At 37.2% G+C, this 24,408-nt stretch overlaps 1 protein-coding gene across 3 annotated transcripts in view; it reads right to left on the bottom strand.

The window, feature by feature from the left end:
* CCSER1 (coiled-coil serine rich protein 1) overlaps window positions 1-24,408 on the bottom strand; it is a 1,259,722-nt gene that overhangs the window by 659,450 nt on the left and 575,864 nt on the right. For all 3 annotated transcript variants that reach the window (XM_027116919.1, XM_027116920.1, XM_027116921.1), the window contains exon 8: window positions 10,379-10,462. In XM_027116919.1, the coding sequence (XP_026972720.1) occupies window positions 10,379-10,462 (84 nt within the window). The remainder of the gene's footprint in view (window positions 1-10,378; window positions 10,463-24,408) is intronic.

Raw genomic sequence — 24,408 nt, 5'->3', positions numbered from 1 at the left:
AGTGCAGGAGATTTTGTTCTATTACAAAGCAGTTGAGAGTAAATGTCCCATTTAAGAACTAGTTCCTTCCTGTTTATCACGCCAAAAACTCTTGCCTGAAGACTATATCCCTCGTTTTCTCCAATTACTTGCCCCACCAAATATACAACCCTAGAACACTCTGATATTCTACTATTTATATCCCCTCAGACAACCTAAAATGTACAAATGATTATCTGTTTAAAAAAAAACTCAGTAAATCTCACTGATGTAAATGATACACACAAATTTCAGGTATAATAATTTCAAACATCCAAGATGCAAACCACTATGTTTTATTTTTAAAAAGAATAGAAAGGGATAAACTGAAAGTATGACTACAAAATACACTGTTATAAACTCAGTTAATAATGTAGATAATTTGCTCAAATATCAATATATAATCTAAAATAAAAATTGAGTTTCTAAGAATATTTGTGCTTTGTAAAGTCCACCTACCCAGCAAGAAAAAAAGAACCAAGGTAATAATTCTGAGGTCATACAGTAGAGAAAAAATGATGGTTTGAAATGCACATTTAATGCTTGAAAATTAGACTTTTGTCCACATTTTTACTTGCCAATATTAAACAGAAATGAACATGAACAGTATGTGCTATGGACTAAATTGGCATCTCTCCCAAGTTTATATGGTGAAGCCCTAACACCCAATGCGATGGTATTTGGAGATAGGGGTCTTTGGGAGATGTGCGAGCTTAGACGAGGTCCTGAGGGCTGGGTCCTCATGATGGGATTAGTGCCCTTATAAGAAGAAACAAAACTTACATCCCCTTTCCCCCTTCTCCATCTCCATGCACATGCACTCAGCAGAAACCACAAGAGCACACAGCTAGAAGCCATCCATAAGCCATAAAGAGCTTTCACCAGCACCCAACCACGCTGGCACTCTTATCTTGGACTTCTAGCTTCCAGGACTGTGAGAAAATAAATTTCTGTTTAAGCTACCCAGTCTATGGTATTTTGTTTTGGCAGCACTAGTGGCCTAAAAGAGCATTCAAATAGCTATTTATGTGTTAGTAAAAGAGAGATCCAGCCCTTCTGCAGAACTTTTTACTGAGTACCAACAGATAAATTGTATGATATTGCATCAACATCTAACTGGGGACTGTAGTATAATATACGTCTAAAGCAATGGTTTTCAACTGGGGCAAATCTGCCTCCAGGGACATTTGGCATTGCCTGGAGGGTACTACTGACATCTAGAGGGGAGAAGTCAGGCATGCTGCTAAGTATCTGACATTGCACAGGACCAGTTATAAAGCACAATCTGACCCAAATGTCAACAGTGGTGTTGAGGAACCCTGCTCTGTAAGACAAAAAAGTAACCAAAGATCTTGCCTTTAAAAACATCTCTTTTGGAGTAACGTCATCATTGTGATGAAGCAAGTTTTTTTTGGTCTCTTCCCTTTAATCTACAGTCAGTAAAACACCCGTAACTCAAAACGTACCTCCGCCCAACAAAAAGAGGAGGCCAGATAATTACACCCATCTGTACACCTAAAGGTGGGTCGTCTGGAACACAGAGGTGGCGGGACCCAGGGAACAGTGGAGATGGTGCCTGAGCCCACAGCCCCAGAGAAGCTGGTAGTAATAGAGGAGACAGGGGACAAGACTCCGTCCTCCTGGCCCCAGTGGTGCCAGTCACCACAGGTAACTGGGCAGTAGCAGCAAGGCTGGCACCCCATTCCTTTAGCCAGAGAAGTGCCCATGACTCTGGCCTCCCAACCCCCTGCCCACAGCGGCAGAGCCCCGAGCCTGACGATACCAGACATGACAGAGGCACCCATGTGATCTGGGCTCTTCCCCCAACTCACCTCCTCCCCATGAGGCATCAGAGCCTGTGATTCAGACTCAACAGAAGAGCCCACCACCCCAGTGCCCCAGATACTGGCACCAGTAGCACCACAACAGCAAGGTAGCAATGCCCGCAGAGACGCAAATAATACTGAGGTCACTGGGTGACACTTCTGACAAACATGGTGGAGGGTGTAAGTACCCATTCTCAGATAACCAGAGGCAGCTCGGGTAACAGAAACCAAAGCAGCTTGTGCTCTAGTGCCGCTTACTGAAAAATAGGAAAGGCCTCTAATTTCTAACCTGTTGAATCATTAGAATCAATTATAAAAAAAAAACCAAAAACCAGCTTTACCTAAAGAAAGGTGTCTGCTACTACAGAAGCGCTGGCATGGTAAGAACTCAAGCTCCTTGAAGAACCACAGTAACACTGTATAACAAAAATCAAAGTGACAATTCTACAGAAACCAAACTTAAAGGCATGGAATACTGTAATCTAATTGATTGAATTCAGAATAGCTTTCAGGAAGAAACTCAATGAGCCACAAGAAAAAAACTCAGAAAGGCAGTTCAATGAGCTCAGGAAGAAAATTAAAGAGAAGGAATACTTTACTAAAGAGACTGAAACTCAGAAATAACCATATGAATTCTGGAGCAGAAGAAGTCAATAACTGAGATGAAGAATGCATTAGAAAGTACTGGAAATAGAACAGGCCATCTGGAGGAGAGTAGTCAAAAGCTTGAAGATAGATATCTAGAAATGATACAAGTAGAAGAGGAAAGAATTAAGTTTTTTTTAAATGAGCAAATTCTATAAGTGCTGACTCTTATAGAAAATATTAGGATAATGGGTATCCCAGAAGGAGAAGAAGAGATCAGAGTTTAAAGAAGTAATAGCTAAGGACTTTCCAAACGTGGTGAAGGAACTGAACGTACAAGCCCATGAAGCTAAGAGATCACCTAATTACCTCAGTGCAAAAAAGACCTTTTCCAAGACACTATATTAAAACTGTCAGAAGTCAATGACAAAGAATTTTAAAGGCAGTCAGGGAATAAAGGAAAAAAGGTTCCTTACAAAGGTACCCACATTAGGTTATCAGCAGACTTCTCAGCAGAAACTCCACAGGCTAGGAGGGAGTGGAATGACATACTCAATATTGAAAGATAAAAACTGTCAGCCAAGAACATTCTATCTAGAAAATTTATCATTCATTCAGATACAAAAGAGAATTAAAAGACCTTCCCAGACAAAAGCTGAGGGAGTTCACCACTAAACCTGTCTTGTAATAACTGTCAAAAGGAGCTCTTCTACCACAAACAAGATGACAAAACACACACAACTTTGAGTAAGGTGATAGAATCAGAAAACTGCAACTCTATCAGAATAGGCTTTTAATACTTTATTATAGCATGAATGTTAAAAGGGTGGAAAAAACATAGCTACTTTAATTTGGTAACAAACTCACAACATAAAAAAGGATAATTTGAGACAACAAAAGCAGAAAAGGGGAAGAGGAAAAGAATGGAACCTGCATAGGCAAATGAAGATGCTATTAGCAGAAAAAAGGACTGTTCTATCTATGAGACATTTTATACAAACCTCTTGGTAACTACAAAACATAAATCTAGAGCAGAGACATGAAACAAAAGAAAATGGAGAAAAACATCATAGAAAACCATAGAACTAAAATGCCCTACAGAAACACAAGGGAAACAAGAGCAACCAGAAAACAAAAGATAAATAGCAGTACTAAGTCCTCATCAATAATCACCCTAAATGTAAATAAACTGAACTCATCAAAAGGGAGCGTCTGGATAGATTAAAAAACAAGATCCAAGTATATGCTGCCTCCAGGCAACATCTCAGCTCTAAAGACAAACATAGGCTCAAACTGAAAGGATCAAAGATGATACTCCAAGCAAATGGCAGCCAAAAGAAAGCAAGTATAGCCACACTCAGACAAAACAGACTTCAAGACAAAAAGGGTAATGAGAGAAAGATGGACAGTACATAATCATAAAGTACATAATTCATCAAGAAGATGTAACAGTTATTAATATATATGTACTTAACATGTGAGCATCAAAATATATAAAACAATTCTAAACAAACCTAAAGAGAGAAATTTACAACAATACAATAATAGGGGACTTTAAAATACCCCGCTCACATGAATAGATAGATCATCCAGTCAACAAGGAAACAACAGCCTTAAATGAAATGTTAGACTAATTGGATTTGATAGATTTGTACAGAATGTTCCATCCAAATGCAGCAGAATACACATTCTTCAACTATACGTGGAACCTTCAAGGAAAGACCGTATGTTCAGACACAGGTCAATAAATTTAGAATACTGAAATCATATTAAGCATCTTTTCCAATCATAATGCTATGAAACTAAAAATCAATTACAAGAAGAAATCTGGAAAAGTCACAAATAAGACTGAACAACATGCTATAACTATTGGGTCAATGAAGAAATCAAAGGATAAATTAAAAAAAAAATACCTGAAGGCAAATGAAAATGAAAACAACATGCCAAAATCTATGAGATGCAAAAGTGGTACTAAGAGGGAAGTTTATAGCAAGACAGGCTTTCCTCAAGAAACAGGAAAAAACTCAAATAAACAATCTAATCTTATACCTAAAGGAAATAGAAAAAGAACAAATGAAGCCCCAAATCAGTGGAAGGAAGGAAGGAAACAGAGTGGAAATAAATGAAATAGAGACTAAAAAGACAATACAAAAGATTCAGACTAAGAGCTGGTTCTTTGAAAAACAAAATTTACAAGTCTAGATCCATTGAGAAAAAAGCAAGGCCCTGATAAATCCAATCAGAAAAGGAAAAATGATAACAGATACCACAGAAATACAGAGGACAACCAAGAATAAAAGGACACATTCTTCAAATCATACAACCAGTGCACAAGTTGAAACTGTAATCAGAAACCTCCCAGAAAACAAAAGCCCAGGACTATACAACTTCACACCTGAATTCTACCAAAGATTTAGATTTAATACTCATCCTTCTCAAACTCTTCCAAAACACTGAAGAGAAAGGAATGCATCATCTTACCAAATGATCAAAATCAGACACATAAAAAGAAAATTACAGGCCAATATCTCCAATGAACATAGATGTAAAAATCCTCAACAAATTAGCAAACCAAATACAATACATTAAAATGATTACACACAATGATCAAGTGGGATTTATTCCAGAAATGTAGTTTAACATCCACTAAAGACAACCAAAAAAACCCCAAAAATCTAATATGATACAGTACATTAACAAAAGGATAAAATATCATCATATCATATCATATCATCTCAATACATGCAGAAAAAGTATTTGACAAAATTCAATACACATTTATGATAAAAAACTTTCAATAAAGTGGTTATAGAAGAAAGATACTTCAACATAATCAAGGCCATACATGAGAAACCCACAGCTAACATTGCAGTCAATGGTGAAAAACTGAAAGCTATCCTTCTAAAATCAAGAATAAGTCAAGGATGCCTATTCTCACTAACTCTTATTCAACATATTATTGAATCTAGCCAGAGTGATTAGGCAAGACAAATAAAACACACCCAAACTAGAAAGGAAGAAGTGAAACTGTCACTATTTGTGTGTGACATGATTTTTACATACAGAAAACCCTAAAGACTCCGCAAAAAAAGTTAGGAATAAATAAATACAATAAGATTGTAGGGTACAAAAACATAAAAATCTGTTGTACTTGTGTGTGCTAACAATGAGCTAGCAGAAAGAAATTAACAATCCCATGGAAGATAACAAAAGAATACACCTAGGAATAAATTTAACCAAAGAGGTTAAAAGAAAGAAATTTAAGACACAAATGTAAACATATTCTGTGTTCATGAATTGGAAAAGTTAACATTGTTAAAATGTCCCTATAATCTGAAGCAATCTACAGATTCAATGTGATCCCTATCAAAATCCCAAGACATTTCACAGAAATAAAACAAAAATTCTAAAATTAACATGGAACCAAAGAAGACCCCGAATAGCCATAGCAACTCTGAGAATAAAGAACAAAGCTTGAGTTATCACACTTCCTGATTTCAAACTACTGCAGCGCCATAGTAATCAAAACAGCATGGTGCTGGCAGAAAAACATACATAGATCAATGGAACAGAATTGAGAGCCCAGAAATAAATCCACCTGTATATGGATACAATTTATGATGAGCAGAGAATATACAATGGAGAAAAGATAGTCTCTTCAAATTGTACTAGGAAAAGTGAACAGCCATGTACAAAAAAAGAAACTAGACCACTATCTCACACCACACACAAAAATCAACTCACAGTGGATTAAAGACTTGAATGTAAGACCTGAAACCATAAAAATCCTAAAAGAAAACATAAGCAAAACACTGACATTAGTCATAGCAATATCTTTCCCTTGCCTGAGGAGACATATCTAGAAACAAGAGGATAAATAAGCAAATTGGACTACATCAAACTAAAAATCTCCTGCACAATAAAGGAAAATCGTCAAAATGAAACACAAGCTACTGAATGGGGGAAGATCTTTACAAATCATATATCCGATAAGGGGTTAATATCCAAAATATATAAAGAATGCATACAACTCAATATTATAAAACAGCCCAATTTAAAAATGGGCAGAGAAGCTGAATAGACATTTCTCCCAAAAAGATATACAGATGTCCAAATAGGCACATAAAAAGATGTTCAATATCACCAAATACTAGGGAAATGCAAATCAAAACCACAATGAGTTACTACCTCACACCTGTTAGAATGGTTATTATCAAAAAGGCAAGAAACAACATTGTTGGCCGGATGTGGAGAAAAGGGAATTCTCATACCTGTTGGTGGAAATGAAAGTGGGTGCAGCCATTATGGAAAACAGCATGGAGAGTCGACAAAAAGTTAACAGAACTACCGTATGCTCCAATTATCCCACTGAAAGCAGCTCTTCTGCCCCTCTCCTGTTTGCTCATTTCTGTTCCCCTCTCACTTTAAGAGAACCTTAGTATAGGTATGAGATCAGTAGGCAATTTAACCTAACTCCTGACTTATGCTCTCCTACATGCACACTATGCCTGTTGATTCTTTTTGTGGATAAAATGAAAAATGAAGCAGTTAAAAAATGAGTAGCTCTCTACCTGCCACAATCCTGCAGGCAGATCACACATCTGAAGACTGTCAGACAGTCTGCACGCAAGGGAGAATGATGCAGAATCCAACCTTCTGCCTCAACGATTCACCAAGATTCTTCCCCCTTTTTCCCCTTTAAAAACTGTCATGACTGAGCAGAATATTTGGAGTTGGTCTAAGGACAAGTAGTCCACCTTCTCCCCAGATTGCAGGCTTTCCTGATTAAAGCACCTTTCCTTTCTATCGACCCTTGCCCCTTGGATTATCAGCTTTTGAGCGGCAAACAGCCAAACCTGGGTTTGGTAACACCACTTCTGGGTATTTATCCAAAGAATATGAAAACGCTAATTCGAAAAGATAAATTTACTCCTCTGTTCACTGCAGCACTATTCACAATAGCCAAGATATGGAAACAAACTAAGTGTCCATCAATGAACGAATGAGTAGAGAAGATATGGTATCTATACACAATGGAATACCACTCAGCCATAAAAAAAAAAGATGAAATCTTGCCATTTATGATAACATGGATGGACCTTAAGAGTGTATTATGCTAAGTAAAAAAAGTCAGATGGAGGGCTTCCCTGGTGGTGCAGTGGTTGGGAGTCCGCCTGCCGATGCAGGGGACATGGGCTCATGCCCCGGTCCGGGAGGATCCCACATGCCGTGGAGCGGCTGGGCCCGTGAGCCACGGCCGCTGAGCCTGGGCGTCCGGAGCCTGTGCTCCGCAACGGGAGAGGCCACAACAGTGAGAGGCCCGCGTACCGCAAAAAAAAAAAAAAAAGTCAGATGGAGAATACAAATACCCTACGATTTCACTCATATGTGGAATATCAAAAAACTAAAACACACACACAAGCACACACACACACAACCAAACAAAAACATACATAAATACAGAGTATTGGTTACCAGAGAGGAAGAAGCACTGGGAAAGGGCAAAATGAATAAAGGGATCAACTGTATGGTGACAGAGGGAAACCAAATTTCTGGTCTGGAGGATGCTGCAGTCTGTACAGAAGCAGAAATGTAATGTTGTCCACGTGAAACATAAAATGTTATACACCAATGTTACCTCAATAAAAAAAATTTTAAGTGGTATAAAAACTTCTTTTGCCGCCAACCCCACACAGCACTAACTTTTTTAAACTGAAAATATCAAAGTGAGGCTAAATAAATTATATTAAAATAACTTTACTAAGTTGGATATAAATTCTTTATTGGTATAATTACCTCTAAATTTGATTTATAGTGTATATGTAGGTAAACTGCTTATGATAGCAGCAGTGGTTAAGAAATGAGAAACCCATAATAAAACTAAATTCTTACAGATTGTGATTATAGCAGGGTACAGGAAACTGGTTCCTAAAACGTTTTGAAATTTAAACTTTACCTATCTAAATTTGAAAATGTTAAATTTAATGTCTACTTTGTCAGAATGTCACAAGTCACTTATTATCAGAATCAGAAATACTAGGACCTAATTTTCAATGGATCTAAGTGGTTTCTATTACTTTTATGTGATTGCCACCTTGTCCATGCTCCAAGTCCGGTTTTAATGATGACTTTTTAACAATGTTTCTTCTTCCTTAACTTCCTAAATCACCTATACACTTTTTTCTTTAGGTACAGTTTTCTTTAATGAAACAAACTATTTTCAAAAGTTAACACTCTCCTTTGTTGAACTATTTAAGATGACTATGCAAACTACATAGCACAAAATTAAAATGCTACCTTGATTGTTACCTGGAAATTTTAGAAGCTAATAAGTCAATTTGGGCAATTCAAGTTTAAAACAAAAACAAAAAACAAGCAAAAGAAAACACTTGCATCTCATTTTACTAGATCAACCAACAGAGGACTGTTTTGGACGCAGGGGCACTAAATTATCTTAATTATAGCTATGTAACATTGGCTCTGGAAGTAATCATTTTCTTTCTCATTTCATTCAACAAATGAATGTCTGATTTCTTGTATAGGCTAAGTTTTAAATCTGATCATAACTAATGTTGCAGGAAAAAAATGAACACTTCTTTCTGAGTTAATTATCCAAAATATGCATTTTCTGGCAAAGTGAATACATTTTCTGCTGTGTTAAAACTAATAATTCTAGGCATCCATTCATAAATATCTACATATGATTTTAGTCAACTCAAAGATAAAGCTTGATTACATAATACATACCTATACAGTTATATGTAGTCATGTTTTATGTAGTAAATTTCATATTATAAATAAATTACTTATTTATGAAAGGTTATTCCCAGTAATGTAAGACATGTTCCTTTTGTCTAATTCTATTACTATCTTAAGTAATACATATGGGTCAATGGGTGTCTAAAGTGACAATAATATGCTCATGGGACCAATAATCAGCATCAAACCCAGTCATGAAACAAAGTCTAAAGGTCAAGTTTCAGTAAAACTGTTGTCAGTTGTCAAGAGTCAATAAAATACTCTAAATTTGTATGCTCTCTCACTAATATGTTTTCAGAAAAGTTCTCAAAAGCTTGATGGTCTATAAAATCTGTTTTGTCATTTAATTTATTTAATAATTACATAATACATTGTTAATGTAGTCAAATATGAAATCATAGAGAACAGTATTGACTAGGGCTTGTTTTTTGATCTTGATAATGAGTCAGGGCCTCTTACTGTATAGTATGTCTTTATTTTATTGGTATTCTTAAGAATGATTAATTTTTTAAAATTTCTCATTACTTCCTCATTTTTGTTTTGGAGAACTCATTTTTTAATTTCTATCCAGATCAAATGTGTGCTATTCTTGTTACCTACCAAATGTGTTTTCATGTTATGAAAGTATGATTTAATACATTTATGATGTCACATCTAAAAAACACCCTGAAAACATGAACTATACATTTCATATTTTTGTGTAATTTTTAGATAATTTGGGATTTATATAATATCTATATTAACAAAACATCTCATTAGCTTAATGCATTTTTGGTACCTTTATGTAAAAGTAAAATTTGCTTTTGTTAGCAAAGTTATTGAGTACTTTGCTTCATATTACATGATTGTGTCTCTAGGTATGGCAGTATGGAGTTAACTCTTGCACTTTACAAAATAAAGTGTGGCCTTAGCCTTCACGATTTTTGATAGGTACAACTGAAATGCCTAATCCTGGGTCAGTAATCTGTTTCTGGAATTATGTAAAGTTCAATATATATATATTATAAACATTCTCTTTTTCAGACTGTCAAATCCATTACTGTAGGATTATAAAATTGATAATCAGATTGAATCACTAACAGTTTATAAATCACTAATAATTTTAGTGTTAATAAAATAAGTTGTAGGGTTTATAGCAAATAACCCTGCAAGGAAAATACACCCGTGGGCCAAATATTGTTCACACTTACCAGTTCTTCCTGAAGTTGGGAAATGAGTTCGTCCTTCTCTTTCAGCTGCAGCTTCAGCATTGAGCATTCATCTTTCATTATATCCTATAAGAACATCAAAGAGATGGCATAATACACTCAGACCTTTCACTTTGCTCTTGATAAGTTAGCTTCATGCAGTGGGAGATAATTGCATATGACTAAGAAAACTGAAATTTCCTCTACAGTCTGATATTTTTCATAATATACTCTATGTTGCAAAACAAACTAATGTATCCAAAGATACTATACTATATATGATATATACACATACATTTTTTCTGATAGCCTTTTCTTTTGATTTCTCTTTGTTCATTTAGTTGTCTAAGACAGAAATCAGGGATTCATCCTAAATTCTGTCCTCCCATTCCTGGGCATACATAATCAGTGGAATAAAAATAATTATACTTCAAAAGAGATAGTTTGCCTACCATTTATTCCTGTTATAATTAAATAGTAATTCTCAAATGAATGGTCATGCTATAGTCTTTATTTTTAATGATTTCTGTAACATTTGTCCCTTTCACTAGAGCTCTGTCTTTCGGTATTTAACCTTGTCACTCTGCATGAGCATTCAGCTACAGTCCGCATGTACACAATACATCCACATCCATGACCTCTATTACTCTACGCTGGCAACTCTCACCTAACAAATGCTTAATCTAGACTTATCTTCCAAGCTTCAACCCACAAAAAGAACTACTTCCTGAGCATACACTCAGCGTTTTCCCATGGACATTCAACTCAAACTTCATCTCAACATCTTTTCCTACTTCAAAAATCATTTCTAGTTATTTCTCTCATTATCTTATTTCCTAAAATAGCTAGAAAAGCATCCCATACTCTCAGCTCACACTCAGTCCGAACACAATCTGGTACCCAATTCTTTGATCTGTTTCCTTGGTATTTCTTGAACTCACTCCTTTCTACTCCTCATGGACTTACTCTAGGTATCCATTGCTTCTTATCTGACTGACTGCAGTTAAGTCTCTGAACTGGTTCTATGTCTATCACCTTCCCTACCTGCCAGAGGTATTTTCCTAACTGGGAATTAATTACATCATTTCTTAACGTAACAGCTAATCACTTTAGGGAAAAAAAAAGTCAAAACTCTTTAGCATACCATATGGTGCCTTTCATTCTCAACTACGTGCAAATTGCTGGAGTGGCAGTTTTTCATTTCCAACTTTCTTACAACCAGGGCTCATTCCTACAGAATCGAGCTGCAGAATGTTGTTTCATGTCTCCTTGTTTTACACATGCACATCTCTGGGTTACACTGCATCTCTCTATCTCCCACAATTTCTCATGATCTAGGAGGCATTTCAAGCATTATTCCTTATTCCAGCAGGGAGCCTTCCCTTGTTGGCTGAGTTATGTTTCCCTTGAGGGTGACGCTGTGCTCCATAGCCTCTAAATCATACATCATTTCATATGGTACTAATACTTCAAGTGTTGTTTGCTTGTTTCCTTCCCTCATTAGACTAGTTTCCCTAACCCACTTGAGCAGATAGACTATTTCATTAGCATATTACCAGCACCAAGCATTGTAACTGACACACAGAAGATGTTTAAATCCACGTTTGCTTCCCATAACTTAGATAAACAGTATAAGTAAGAGAATTCCCACTTTTTCTGAACCTGTTAACCTTACCTGAGCTGGCAAGGGAGAAAACAGCTAATGGATTAGAATAAACAGAGTATTTCTTTATTCTGGTTCTCATGGTGTTAATTTGTTTCTATTTTAAGCAATATAGAACACCTGATTCAAATTTACTAATATCTCCTTTCATTTGCTGACAGCCAGCTGATTGGGATATACTAATTATCTGTTCCTTTTATTTCATGGTACTCCTGTTTCTTCCCTAAATCATGGGCTTTCATGGGTAGAGTTTATATCCAACATTTCAATATTTATTTTCATAGATTCTAAATATTACATGTTACAATGTTAACGGTAAAAAAGCTTAGCTTGCTCCATAATGCAAAGAAAAAGTTTGCAGGCTTAAAATGTAGGTAAGGGCTTCCCTGGTGGCGCAGTGGTTGACAGTCCTCCTGCCGATGCAGGGGACACGGGTTCGTGCCCCGGTCTGGGAAGATCTCACATGCCGCAGAACGGCTGGGCCCGTGAGCCATGGCCGCTGAGCCTGGGTGTCCGGAGCCTGTGCTCCGCAACGGGAGAGGCCACAACAGTGAGAGGCCCGCGTACCGCAAAAAAAAAAAAAAAATGTAGGTAAGAAAATCATCATGTCCCTTAGAATCAGAGACATCTAAGGTCAAATCCTTGGTACTACCATGAACCCTCTCTGTGGCTTTGTGCTGATTAACTTCTTTGAGGCCCATGGACATCATCATGGAGGTTGATAACACCAACTATAAACTATCTGATGACAAAACTCTACTGTATTACTGCTTATATTCCCAGTCTTGCCTAATATCCCACTTAAGAAAAACTAACTCCCTTCATAAAATAAAATATTATCATATTTTCTCTAGGAAACAAATATTGAGGTAGAGTTAAGAGTACAAAAGGTTTATAAAAGAATAAATCCATGTGAAAAGAAAAGAAGAATCAGAATGGGGCAGAGGGACATGGACCATGATTCATACCTGACAAATCCTCTACCAGCGAAACGAGGAACTCCAGCGCCAAGACTGCCTAGGAGAGGAATCCCGTGCGGAGGGAAAGTGGGCAGGCTCTTGTACCACTCCCTGTTCAGTCATTGGCTGGGAGCTGACTCACGAACTAGATCTCAGCTGCCGTCATGTTATTCATTGTCTCACACTAACAAGCGATGAGCTTGACTTCAGCTGGAGACAGTGAGCTAACCATAGGACTTTCAGCTGGGCAGTGAGTCCTTTATTGAAAGGGGATCTGAGCCTCAGCCAGAATCCTCTCCAACTGTTTGTTATTGAATAATTAGCAGCAATATTTTTGTATATTAATTAATATTTTGTCAATGAATTCATTTAAAGTGAAGATTTACCTATATTGTGGCTAATAGGAATTGTAAAGAAACTTGGCTTTCCAAAATCATGCTCACTTTACTAAATTCTCTGATTTTTTTCCCTGGGAAGCTTTTTCAAGAAGTTTTTAATCTCACAGCTTTAAACCAGGTAGGTGCTAATATATCATTTGCACTTATTTATGGAATAACATATTAAGTATTCATTGTGTGTCATCAGAAGCAAATTTTATAAAATCCTTCTCTATGAATGATTTTGCAAATGAATCATAGTTACCTAGAGTTTTGTTTTTAGTTCTTATATGTACATGTGGCAAAATTCATACAAGTATCTGTCTAACACACAAGATGAAAACCCTTAAACAATACTTACTAAAATGAAGGCTATTCTCAGATGAATCGATATTCGCTCAATATATTTGCAAAATTCTCGGACATATTTGATAGGATGATCCATTGAGTTAGAAATCCTATTGATGTGTAGAATTAACAGGATTTTAGTATCTTGGTTTTTAAAATAAGGTTATTCCATTAACCCTTAGGCTAATGTAAGCAATTTAACCTTGTACTTTTTTAAATGCGTATTACTTATGAAAATATATAATTGAATAATTATGGCATCCTGTTTCTCAGTCAAGTATAATTAATTCTAGGACTAAAATTCAATTCTATATTTCCTAATTTTTTTTTTTTTTTTTTTGCGGCACGCGGGCCTCTCACTGTTATGGCCTCTCCCGTTGCGGAGCACAGGCTCCGGACGCGCAGGCTCAGCGGCCATGGCTCACGGGCCCAGCCGCTCTGCGGCTGGTGGGATCTTCCCGGACCGGGGCACGAACCCGTGTCCCCTGCATCGGCAGACGGACTCTCAACCCCTGCGCCACCAGGGAAGCCCTGTCCTTGTATTTCTTAAATAAGGTAAGCCATTGTTTTAAGTGACCCTTCCCACAATGTAGAATATATAAGAAAAAAAAATGAAAAGGCTAAAAACAGCCTGTTAAAAGTCCCTTTCTGTTATGAAGGCATGCCTTACTTGCTTTTCATGTTTTATGTAAGGAGTAGGGGATATCTTATCTCTCAATACCCTGAATAAACTCAGAGAATTATGTGTGAACAAAGCTATGAACTTTAGTTGCTAGGAACAAAAGTAATCAGACATCAAACACACCCCATTCCTCACCTATAAGTACCGTTGACTTAAAAATATATATATATATGCACAACGTGAGAGTTGTGAGTTAGCTTTATTTGGGGCAAAATGAGGACTGCAGCCCGGGAGACAGCGTTTCAGATAACTCTGAGAAACTGCTCCTAGGAGGCGAGGGGAGGAGCCAGAATACACGGGAGTTGTTTTTTTGGTTTTTTTAAAAATATTTTATTTTTTTGTGGCTGCATTGCGTCTTCGTAGCTGCACGCAGGCTTTCTCTAGTTGCGGCGAGCAGGGGCTACTCTTCGTTGCAGTGTGCGGGCTTCTCATTGCGGTGGCTTCTCTTGTTGCGGAGCATGGGCTCTAGAACGCAGGCTCAGTAGTTGTGGCGCACGGGCTTAGTTGCTTCGCGGCATGTGGGATCTTCCTGGACCACAGCGCAAACCCATGTCCCCTGCATTGGCAGGCAGATTCTTAACCACTGTGCTACCAGGGAAGACCCTATATAGGAGTTCTGCAACAAAGTGCAGGTAATTGGGAACATCAAAAGATTACTGTTAGAAAAAAAAAAAAGATTACTGTTAAATAAAGAAAACCAGGTATCTCAAGTTAAGGAATTAAGCTCTTTTCTATGTATAGGAAGATGCAAGAGTTGGGCTCACTGAAATCATTCCTTTGATATGCACCTCAGCTCTCTGGAGCCTGTATTTTCACATCCTGAGTTTCCTCAAGGCTCACCGCAGGGAGTGACTACAGTCTGATGGCTGCTAGATGGCAGGTATTCTTTTCAGCCCTGAGTTTCCTCAGGGCTCACCAGCTCACATTGGAGGGCTGCAATCATTGGTGACTGTGGCATCCTTTGTTTATTGATATGGCAGGAAATATTCCATTTATAAATACTCCATTCATCAGTGCATAATACACTTGTTTTGTTTGTTTGTTTGTTTCTAAATGCTATGTTGACTTAGTTTTAAGGCCTTGGCTAGTGATAGGCCAGTTAGTTCTCTTCAACAGCTGATTAAGTCCATACTCCAAACACTTCCTTTATTGGGTCTTCACACTGCAGGGCCATTAGGTACCAACCCCATCGGGCCAGGTCCCAGGAAACTAGAGACAGTCTCTGCACCCCAGAGCTCTTGAAATTATTCACATTGGCCAATCCTCAGGGAGTGCTGGAAACCTAGCTAATCCCATCCTGCCTGTCATTTATAAACTGCCCAATTTGCTGTGGCTCGGTCCCCAGGGGGCAATATCCTCCATGACCCTGACTGGCAGCCTTCTCTCATTTGGAGGTGTAAGTAACAAAGAGTTCTGTCTTTCATCTGAGCATTAGTGTGTCAGGTCCCACCATCAAAAGAATCTTTAAATCTTATAAAACATAGTGCTAGCAGGAGCTGGCTGTAGGTAGTGGGCACACTTTTGCCATCCTGCTGAGACAGCTCTTGGGCCCTGGACATTTATGCCACCTTCAGACAGAGGGGAAGGACAGTGTGAATAATATTGGGTACTGTTTGGCAACACATACATTTTTTGCATAATGAAGGGAGAGGAAAGCTTTTTTAGTTGTATATGTTATTCAAGACAGTAAAACTCGAGAGACATCCCTAATATTAGCAGATCTCAAAAATGGTAATATCCCATTTTATGGGGTGAATTGTGACAATGATAAAGAATACAGAAATAAGTAATGGTGTAGGGATGCTTTTTCAAGAATTCTGGCATAATTGTAGAATTCTGGGGAGAAGAAAAAGCAGAGAGCCTGTATGTTGTACTGCACAGGAATCGCAGATAATGTGATTCAATTTAAGCAGTAGTTTCAGGCAGTCTGGGAGGTCAGAAAACTAAGCTGCAAAAAAGCAACAAACATTAGCTGAAGCTACGGGTCACAGCTCCAGAATATAAACCAGTATCAGGTACTAAGGAAAGTAGGAAAGGTCATGCTTTGTTCCTTTTTAGAGCACTAATGGATAGTAACAGCATATACAGTGCTATCTTCAAAAACTCAATATATGTACAATACATTGTTAAACGGGAGTCTTTAAGACATGAATTTGGGAAAAGCAGCTTTTTTAAACTTATGGACCAGATATACTTTTGAATGGTTGCTTATGCACTGAATGCCTGTGTACTGAGACCAACTATATAATTTAACTTCCATTACAAAACAAAATTTTTGTCTCAAAGATTCTGTAAATTAAAGCGCACTGGGAAGTTTTAGATTATCATTAAGCGACACTAAACTATCTTAAAAACTATAATATAGAACAAAACTTACAAATCTATCATTGTTTTTCATGTTACCTCTTGATGTCACTCAGTTGAGGCAGAGAAGACTTGCATCTGAGTCTTTGCTGTGGCACAACTTGGCTGTGCGATCCTGAATAAATCAATTACTAATAAGAAAACTATAATTTGTTGAAATTCGGAAATAATACCAAATTCTTTGCATACATCGTCAGTGGGTACTCACAACATTTTTACCAGGAAGGTGTTTGTTTGTTTGTTTTTTGCGGTACGCGGGCCTCTCACTGTTGTGGCCTCTCCCGTTGCGGAGCACAGGCTCCGGACGCGCAGGCTCAGCGGCCATGGCTCACGGGCCCAGCTGCTCCGCAGCATGTGGGATCCTCCCGGACCGGGGCACAGAACCCGTGTCCCCTGCATCGGCAGGCGGACCCTCATCCACTGCGCCACCAGGGAAGTCCGAGGTTTATGGTTTTTTAACCTTATCACAGAATTCATTTCCAGCAGTGTATCCCTCTTTCTGAATAACAAAGCATTATTTTATGTCTGTGTTTATATTTTAGACTTCAACATGTAAGAGGCAGATAACCCAGTATTTTTTCAATTAAAAATGGACTCTGCTTAATACAGCCCCCCCAGCTTCCTCCTCTCCCTCTCTAAAAGAGTTCTCTCCTTGCTGGGGGATACTTGCACTTGGCTTGCCACTATTGCAGACCCTGAGTGGTAATTCTTTGCTCATCTCGAATATACACATTTTTCCTGGATAAAAAAACTGGCAGTCGGGCTTCCCTGGTGGCGCAGTGGTTGAGAGTCCGCCTGCCGATGCAGGGGACGTGGGTTCATGCCCCGGTCCGGGAAGATCCCACATGCCGTGGAGCGGCTGGGCCCGTGAGCCATGGCCGCTAAGCATGTCCGGAGCCTGTGCTCCACAACGGGAGAGGCCACAACAGTAAGAGGCCCGCGTATCTCAAAAAGAAAAAAAAAAGAAAAAAAGGATGGTTACAAAGTCTATGTGGTAACATGAAAAATACACTTTTTTTTGTAAATGGAATCCTATATGAAATATATACTTATCACAGATCTGAAAATATTCAAAATATGACAGTCATTTTGTTAGAGTTGTGGGGTTTTGTGTGATTTTAAATGTTTTAATTTCTAAATTTTCATTAATGTGCTTGCAATATTAAAGGTGCTATATCCTAAAAAATATATATGAAAACCAAAATATTTATTCAAACATACTTAGCAATCATGTAACTACTGAATCTGTGGCACACGAAGCATAGTCTCAGAATAATATTGTGTTCAAAAGAAAATATTCCAGGCCCCCCCCACCCCCCAAAAAAAAACCTGCAACAACTAGAGATCTTTGTATGTCTTGACCTGCATTACTGGAACACATAGTTTGCAACAATAATTTTTACGATTACTACTCTTTTCTCCTCTGTCAGTTTCTCTGATACACCTCAGCTGCTCCTGCCAATGTCCTAAGGCCCTTGTTGAGGAGCCACGTGACCTGCCCAGCTTCCCTTCTGATTAGGCATCAGAAAAACTCTTGAGAATGTATCTGATAAAGAAGAACTCCCCTATCGGAGGGTAAGGAGGAAAAGAACTTAAGTAGTCAAAACCAATTTATTTTTTAGTGAATAGGCAAATGGTAACGTTCAGCAACATTTTTACATAAATACCTACACCCCACACAATTAAAACTGTGTAACTATTTACTAGACACCAAAAAATGCAGAGTAAATAGGCTAAATTACAAACACCTGCAGGGAAAGACTCGCATCTTTTGATACTAAGTACTCTTTACACAGAGGAGAGCAACAGCATTTTGATAATTAGGCTTAAGAAAGTATACAAAACTGTTCAAAAATAAGGTATTATAAATCTACTAAAATGTTAAGATTATAAAGAAAATAAATGGCAATTTATGGAAGTGTACAATTTTAACATACAGTTTTAAATGGCATCGGACTTGGGTTTGCTGAGAAAGCAATATATTGTAGAGGTGAATGGTACCTTAGTTCTGTCAATAATTGTCAAGTTACTTTGCTTGAACAGAAATTGTAATTGTAATTCATGAGATCTTTATTCTAAACTTGTCACATTGAGAGATTTGCACTTTAATGATATTATACAATTTTGAAAGTAATAGACCTTTCTGTTCACTTTGACTATGAATTTAAATATGATTTCTGCTCCTCTATTGCTAATTTTTGCCCAGCTGTGCAACATCTAACATCGTAAGAAGAGAGCCAGTCAAGTCACAGGATTATAACATAATAAAAAGAAAAGGAAACTATATATTGGAGGAAGCCAATACTGAAGCACATAGGTACAAACTAGATAGGTAGTTTTCCACCGGGGGCGGGGGGGAATGAAGAATTTACCCAGACCATCTAGGAAACATTTCAAAGATTTACAGTCTTCTGCTCCCCATTTTATCCCTTCAGTTTTATGAGATCCAATTGGAGGTATGAGTTTGGACCCATCATTTTTCATCTTTCTAACCTCACTCTTTGGAATACACTGTTATTGAAAATCAATTGAATAAAGGAATGATTACCAGAATATATAAAACAAGCATATGCATTTATGATAACTGGTATAATGTTGCTGCTGTAATCACAATGTGCCATAAAGTGTCCTCATATGGCAAATGCTTTCCATTATCCAGGATGATGGGGGGAAAGATAGGTTTTCCATGAATTTTTCAGTTAGTTGTATATAAAGTCATGAACAGTAGGGGCAAGGTTAAACACTTGTTCACTAATATTTAAAATACTGGTATAAGAGGAAAACTCTCTAAATTAGAGTAACAGCTGAGCCTTCCCTACTAGTTCTCTCAGTCTTTAAACTTGATTACGTTTCTACCTTTCCTAAAACAAACATAACAAACAACACCATTTTGATTCCTGACTTCTACTCCTGACTCTCCTTTTATTAATGAGATTCTTGAAAGAAGAACTACACTTATAGAATCCACTCCTCATTTGCAATTGAGCTACCATGAATAAATAACTAATAACTGTTCAATCTTCCTGCCTCTGAAAGCTGGTTTTCACTCTATTACTTAATTAAAATTGCCCTCATCAGTGTTAAGTAGAAACATCTTTTTCAGTCCTCAGCCTGATCTATGCTTTAGACTTGATAATACAAAATCCCTTCTTTAAAATCTCTCTTCCTCCTGGACTTCTACAGTGTTATTTACTCTTGTTATATATAGTTTGGATATGTTTTAAACTTTTTAATACTTTTATTTCTTCTCAATTTTTTCTTTAAAAGTTCATTTTTCCTGGGTTTCTATCTGAAGCCATTTCCTATCTCAAATGTTTCACCTCAACAACTTATTGTATTAGCAACAACCTATAACTAACACTTCTGTATTTATTATCAATACTCACCTTCCTATCTTCTGAAATCTTGTACCAGATCTCAAACTGCATCCTGGAGAAATGCATTTGTTATATTTCCAGGCATGTCAGACTCAAACTTTCAAATCTAAAATCTCAACCCTGGAGAGCAACATGTTATTTCTTCTATACTTCTGATCTCAGTTAATAACATCATCTCTTCTATAACTTAATCAAGAAACCCAACTCATCCTTGACTTCTTTCAGCAGTTTACCTATTTCACTCCATTACCTTGCTGGCATGGTTTCCGAAGTGCAGTCCATTGTAACTTGTAGTCTTTTTCCTCTATAGGTAAGGTATTTTTTTTTCTCTGTATCCTTTCAAGATTTTCTCTGTCTTTGGTTTTCTGCAGTTTCGACATGGTATGTTTGGTGTAGATTTTTTTTTATATATATATATATTTTTTGTTTGGAATTCTCTGAGCTTCCTGGATCTGTAGTTTGGCATCTATCATTAATTTTGAAAAGGTCTTGGCCATTATTAGTTAAAACATTTCTTCTCCATTTTCTCTTTCTTCTTGTGGTACTGCAGTTATGCATGTGCTATACCCTTGAAACTGAGTTCTTGGATATTGTTATTTTGTTTTCGTATTTTTTCTCTTTGTGTTTCAGTTGACATATTTTAAAGCTCACTGATTCTTTCCTTATCTACTGATGAGCCCATCAAAGGCATTCTTCATATATGTTGCAATGCTTTTTATTTCTAGCATTTCCTTTTGATTATTTCTTAAGGGTTTCCATCTCTCTGCTTATGTTGCCCATCTGTTCTTGCATGTTGTTTGTTTTCAAATAGAGCCCTTAACTTATTAATTATATCTATTTAAAATTCCCTGCCTAACTTTAAAATCTGTGACATATATGAGTCTGGTTCTGCTGCTTGCTTTGTTTCTTCAGACCGTTTTTTCCTGCATTTTAGCATGCACTGTAATTTTTTTTTTTTGAAAGTTGAAGGTAATATACTGGGTAATAATAACAGGTAAATAGTGGGAGTTTTTATATTAATCTTGCTAGAAGTTGGGCTGTGTTTAAAATTGCTGTAGCTGTAGTTCCCAAAGGCTTAAAATTCCTCAAGTGTCCTTATTTTTGTCTCCTCTGCTGTCTCAGCTTACTCGAAGAATGCAGTTTAGACAGAGTCTGTGTCTTGCAGCTCTTTCAGCTGTGACTCACTATTATTTATACTGGAAACCCGCTGAGGCAGTGATAAGAAGTTGAGGAGGAAAAGCATTCTATAACCTTATGATTAAATATCAGTCTTTTAGTGGACCCGTCTCTGGGTTGGTTGTGACTTTAACAAGTCTATCTTGGCTTTATTTCTCCCCCTAAGGTGATACAGGAAGGGTAGAGAGGGCTGGAATTGGTTAAGTGCCCTTCCTCCTAGGAGAGATAAGGCTCTGTCTGGTAAAGTCTTTTCTCTCCCTTTGTTAGGAAGAATGCTTTGGGCATACTTCAAATGGTTACTTTTCCATCTTTCTGCCAAAGACACAGAGTTTTTTTAGTTTGTTTGTTTGTTTTCATTTTTTTGCCCCCTTTGGTACTTCACCGTGAGAACCTGGTAGGATTCCTAGAGGTAAAGCTCATGTTAAGTGTGGGTTCCCCCCGAAGAATATGGCCCTCCAGGAGTTTCCTATTATCAAGTTAGTCTGCTCACAGCTTTTAGCAATTCACCAAAATTACCAGTTAAGTGTTCTTACCAGGTTATGGTATCAGTGGCTCTGTTCCAAGTAAACTGATTTCAGCTGTGATTCTCTATATTTGCCTCGGGTGGTGGTTTGCTCAGTGGCTTTATATCTCTGATAGGCCCAAGAATAGCTGTCGATTTTCAGTTTGTTCAAAATTTTTCTTGTTGTAAAAACACAAGTGACAACGTCCAAGCTCTTTAACTGTTGGAACTTAAATGGAAGTCCCCAGCCTTGACTTCTCATCTTTTCTCACATTCTATCACCAAGGGACAAACATTCCTCTTTTTGCCTCCAAAATTCCTTTAATTCATTCCCTTTCTTCAATTCCCACTGCTGTTGACTTAACTCAGGCCTTTGTATCTGGTTAGAATTCACTAGTCTTGGAATTGTTCTCCCTGATTGTGTTTCAACACTAAGGAAGGAAACCTTAACAAGGTTATTTGTATTGCTTAATTTACCTGTTAAATGTAAGATCTTTGAGGATAGGAACCATATTTATTTTTATACACCACAAATAATGTAGTCCCGTAACTTTCACAGAGGAGGAGTTCAGTAAATACCAATTCAATGAATGGAGGGGTTAGTCATCTACTATCCTATGTGACTTCAGTGCTTTAGTAGAAACATTAGGCTGAAATCTGAAGTTAAAGTTGATTTTTATTTCCTTAGATTAGTCCAGAAACTCCTTGGATGAATATATTTTGCCCATAATATGTTCCATTAATGATGCTAGTAGCTACCTCCTGGTGGTATTCTAAGTAACAATTCAATGAGGGCAGGCCAGGGAATGTGCTGTATAGTTAAGACTCCGGGTATATAAATCTTAGATAGATATAGATATGTAAAATCTACAGACAATCCTGAATCCCCAAATACTCAAGAACTATCAGAAACAGGAAATAATTTTACTGCCTTTCACAGTATCAAAACCATATAGAAGAATACTTTATAATAGAGATGTTCCTTTCTTTCTCTCTTTCTCTCTCTCTCTCTCTCTCTCTCTCTCTCTCTCTCTCATATCAGGCATCTAACACAGTGCTTGGGTTTTCACCACTCTTTTCAACATAATTTTACCTTCTTTGTAAGCTACATCACAATCATTATTCCTGTCTTTCATAAGTAAATTGAAATAAAAAATAGAAATAGAAAAGATAAGTGCCTTGATCAAGGAAAACACAAAAGTTATCAACAGAACTAAAATATAATAAAAGACTGTCATACTGCAATAACAAAAAACATGATTTCATATGTATTGACAATAGTTATTAGAATACTGAGAAAAATGCAGAAATTTTAATTTTCCCTAATATTTAAAGCCAAGGTTGCATATTACATATAAAGGTATTTTTAAAAGAATGCAGGAAAAAAGTGCACAAAACACCCTAGTAATCTTAGCCACAAAAGAAAAGGAAAAACATTAACTAATTTTTGTATTGCCTATTTTATCAGAAACACAATCTTCTAAATTTAACTTCTAGAGAAATAAGGGAAGACTCCCCACTCAGTTCCATAGGCTTTATGTCCATCATTTCATTAGATTTGATTTTACAGAAACCCTATGGGTTATGTTATTACTGAGATTTTACAGGAGAGCAGAGTGCCTCAGAGAAGCCCTGGTAGCTAAGATCCCACAGTTATATTTATGTTAGAAAGGAGTTTTACACATTGCATGTTTGATGAATGAGAAATTTCTGACTTGAGCTCAGTGTCTGTTTCTATAGAGAATAAAGTATCATGAGGAATATTCTTTCTGTTCCGGATTCCATGAGTTCACGATCTTTTGAATATCACACATATGTAGAAAAGTTGACACCAACAATTGAGGCTACTTTTACAAAGTATGTTAATAAAGTAAAGAGGAAATATTCCTCGGCAAGGGTCTTCCTAACCATGTCTCATGCTCACGGGGCCTCCATAGTTCATCATTATTTTGAGAGAATCGTTTGAATGAATGTCAACAATATGTAAAAACCTAATGTCCTTTGCCTACCCCTTTTCCTTTCACATATAGTTAACTGGATGGAAAAGGTCCTTCATCTATTTGCCTCTCATCTTCAACTTTTGAATAAAGTCATCATGGATAACCTGAGCCTCCTTAACCCTTGGTCTCCATTTGACATTGGTCTGGGAAAATTTTCAGACTTCCCTAGGGCAGATAAGTGACTGTATTTGTACTTTTTCTTATCTCAGCATTTTGCGTGAATTATTTTGAGGATCATTCATGAACCTGAAATATTCTTACAGATCAATTAGAAGGGAAACAAAAGGACACCAATGTTTGGGCTTAACTTTGGGGGGTTCTAACCTACCTCCCTTTTGGAAAAGGAGAACAGAAAGGTTAGAGAAGAAACTTGTCCTCACTGAGAAGTTAACAACCTAGACTACAGACGATAGTGACTCTACACTAACTACATAACAGAGACTCAGGGAAGACCAAGTCCTGAGGGCATCTGTATCTTAGGGTGCTTTTGACAGTAAGTAAAATTTTACCACTTATAAATGGCTTAAACAAAAAAGATATGTATTACCTCATACAACAAGATGACCAGAAATAGGTGATTCCAGG

This window comes from Aethalodelphis obliquidens, unplaced genomic scaffold, assembly GCF_003676395.1.
Source record: "Aethalodelphis obliquidens isolate GAN/ISIS:26980383/991018 unplaced genomic scaffold, ASM367639v1 scaffold17, whole genome shotgun sequence".
Lineage (NCBI taxonomy): Eukaryota > Metazoa > Chordata > Mammalia > Artiodactyla > Delphinidae > Aethalodelphis > Aethalodelphis obliquidens.
This window is presented reverse-complemented; position numbering and strand designations above follow the sequence as displayed.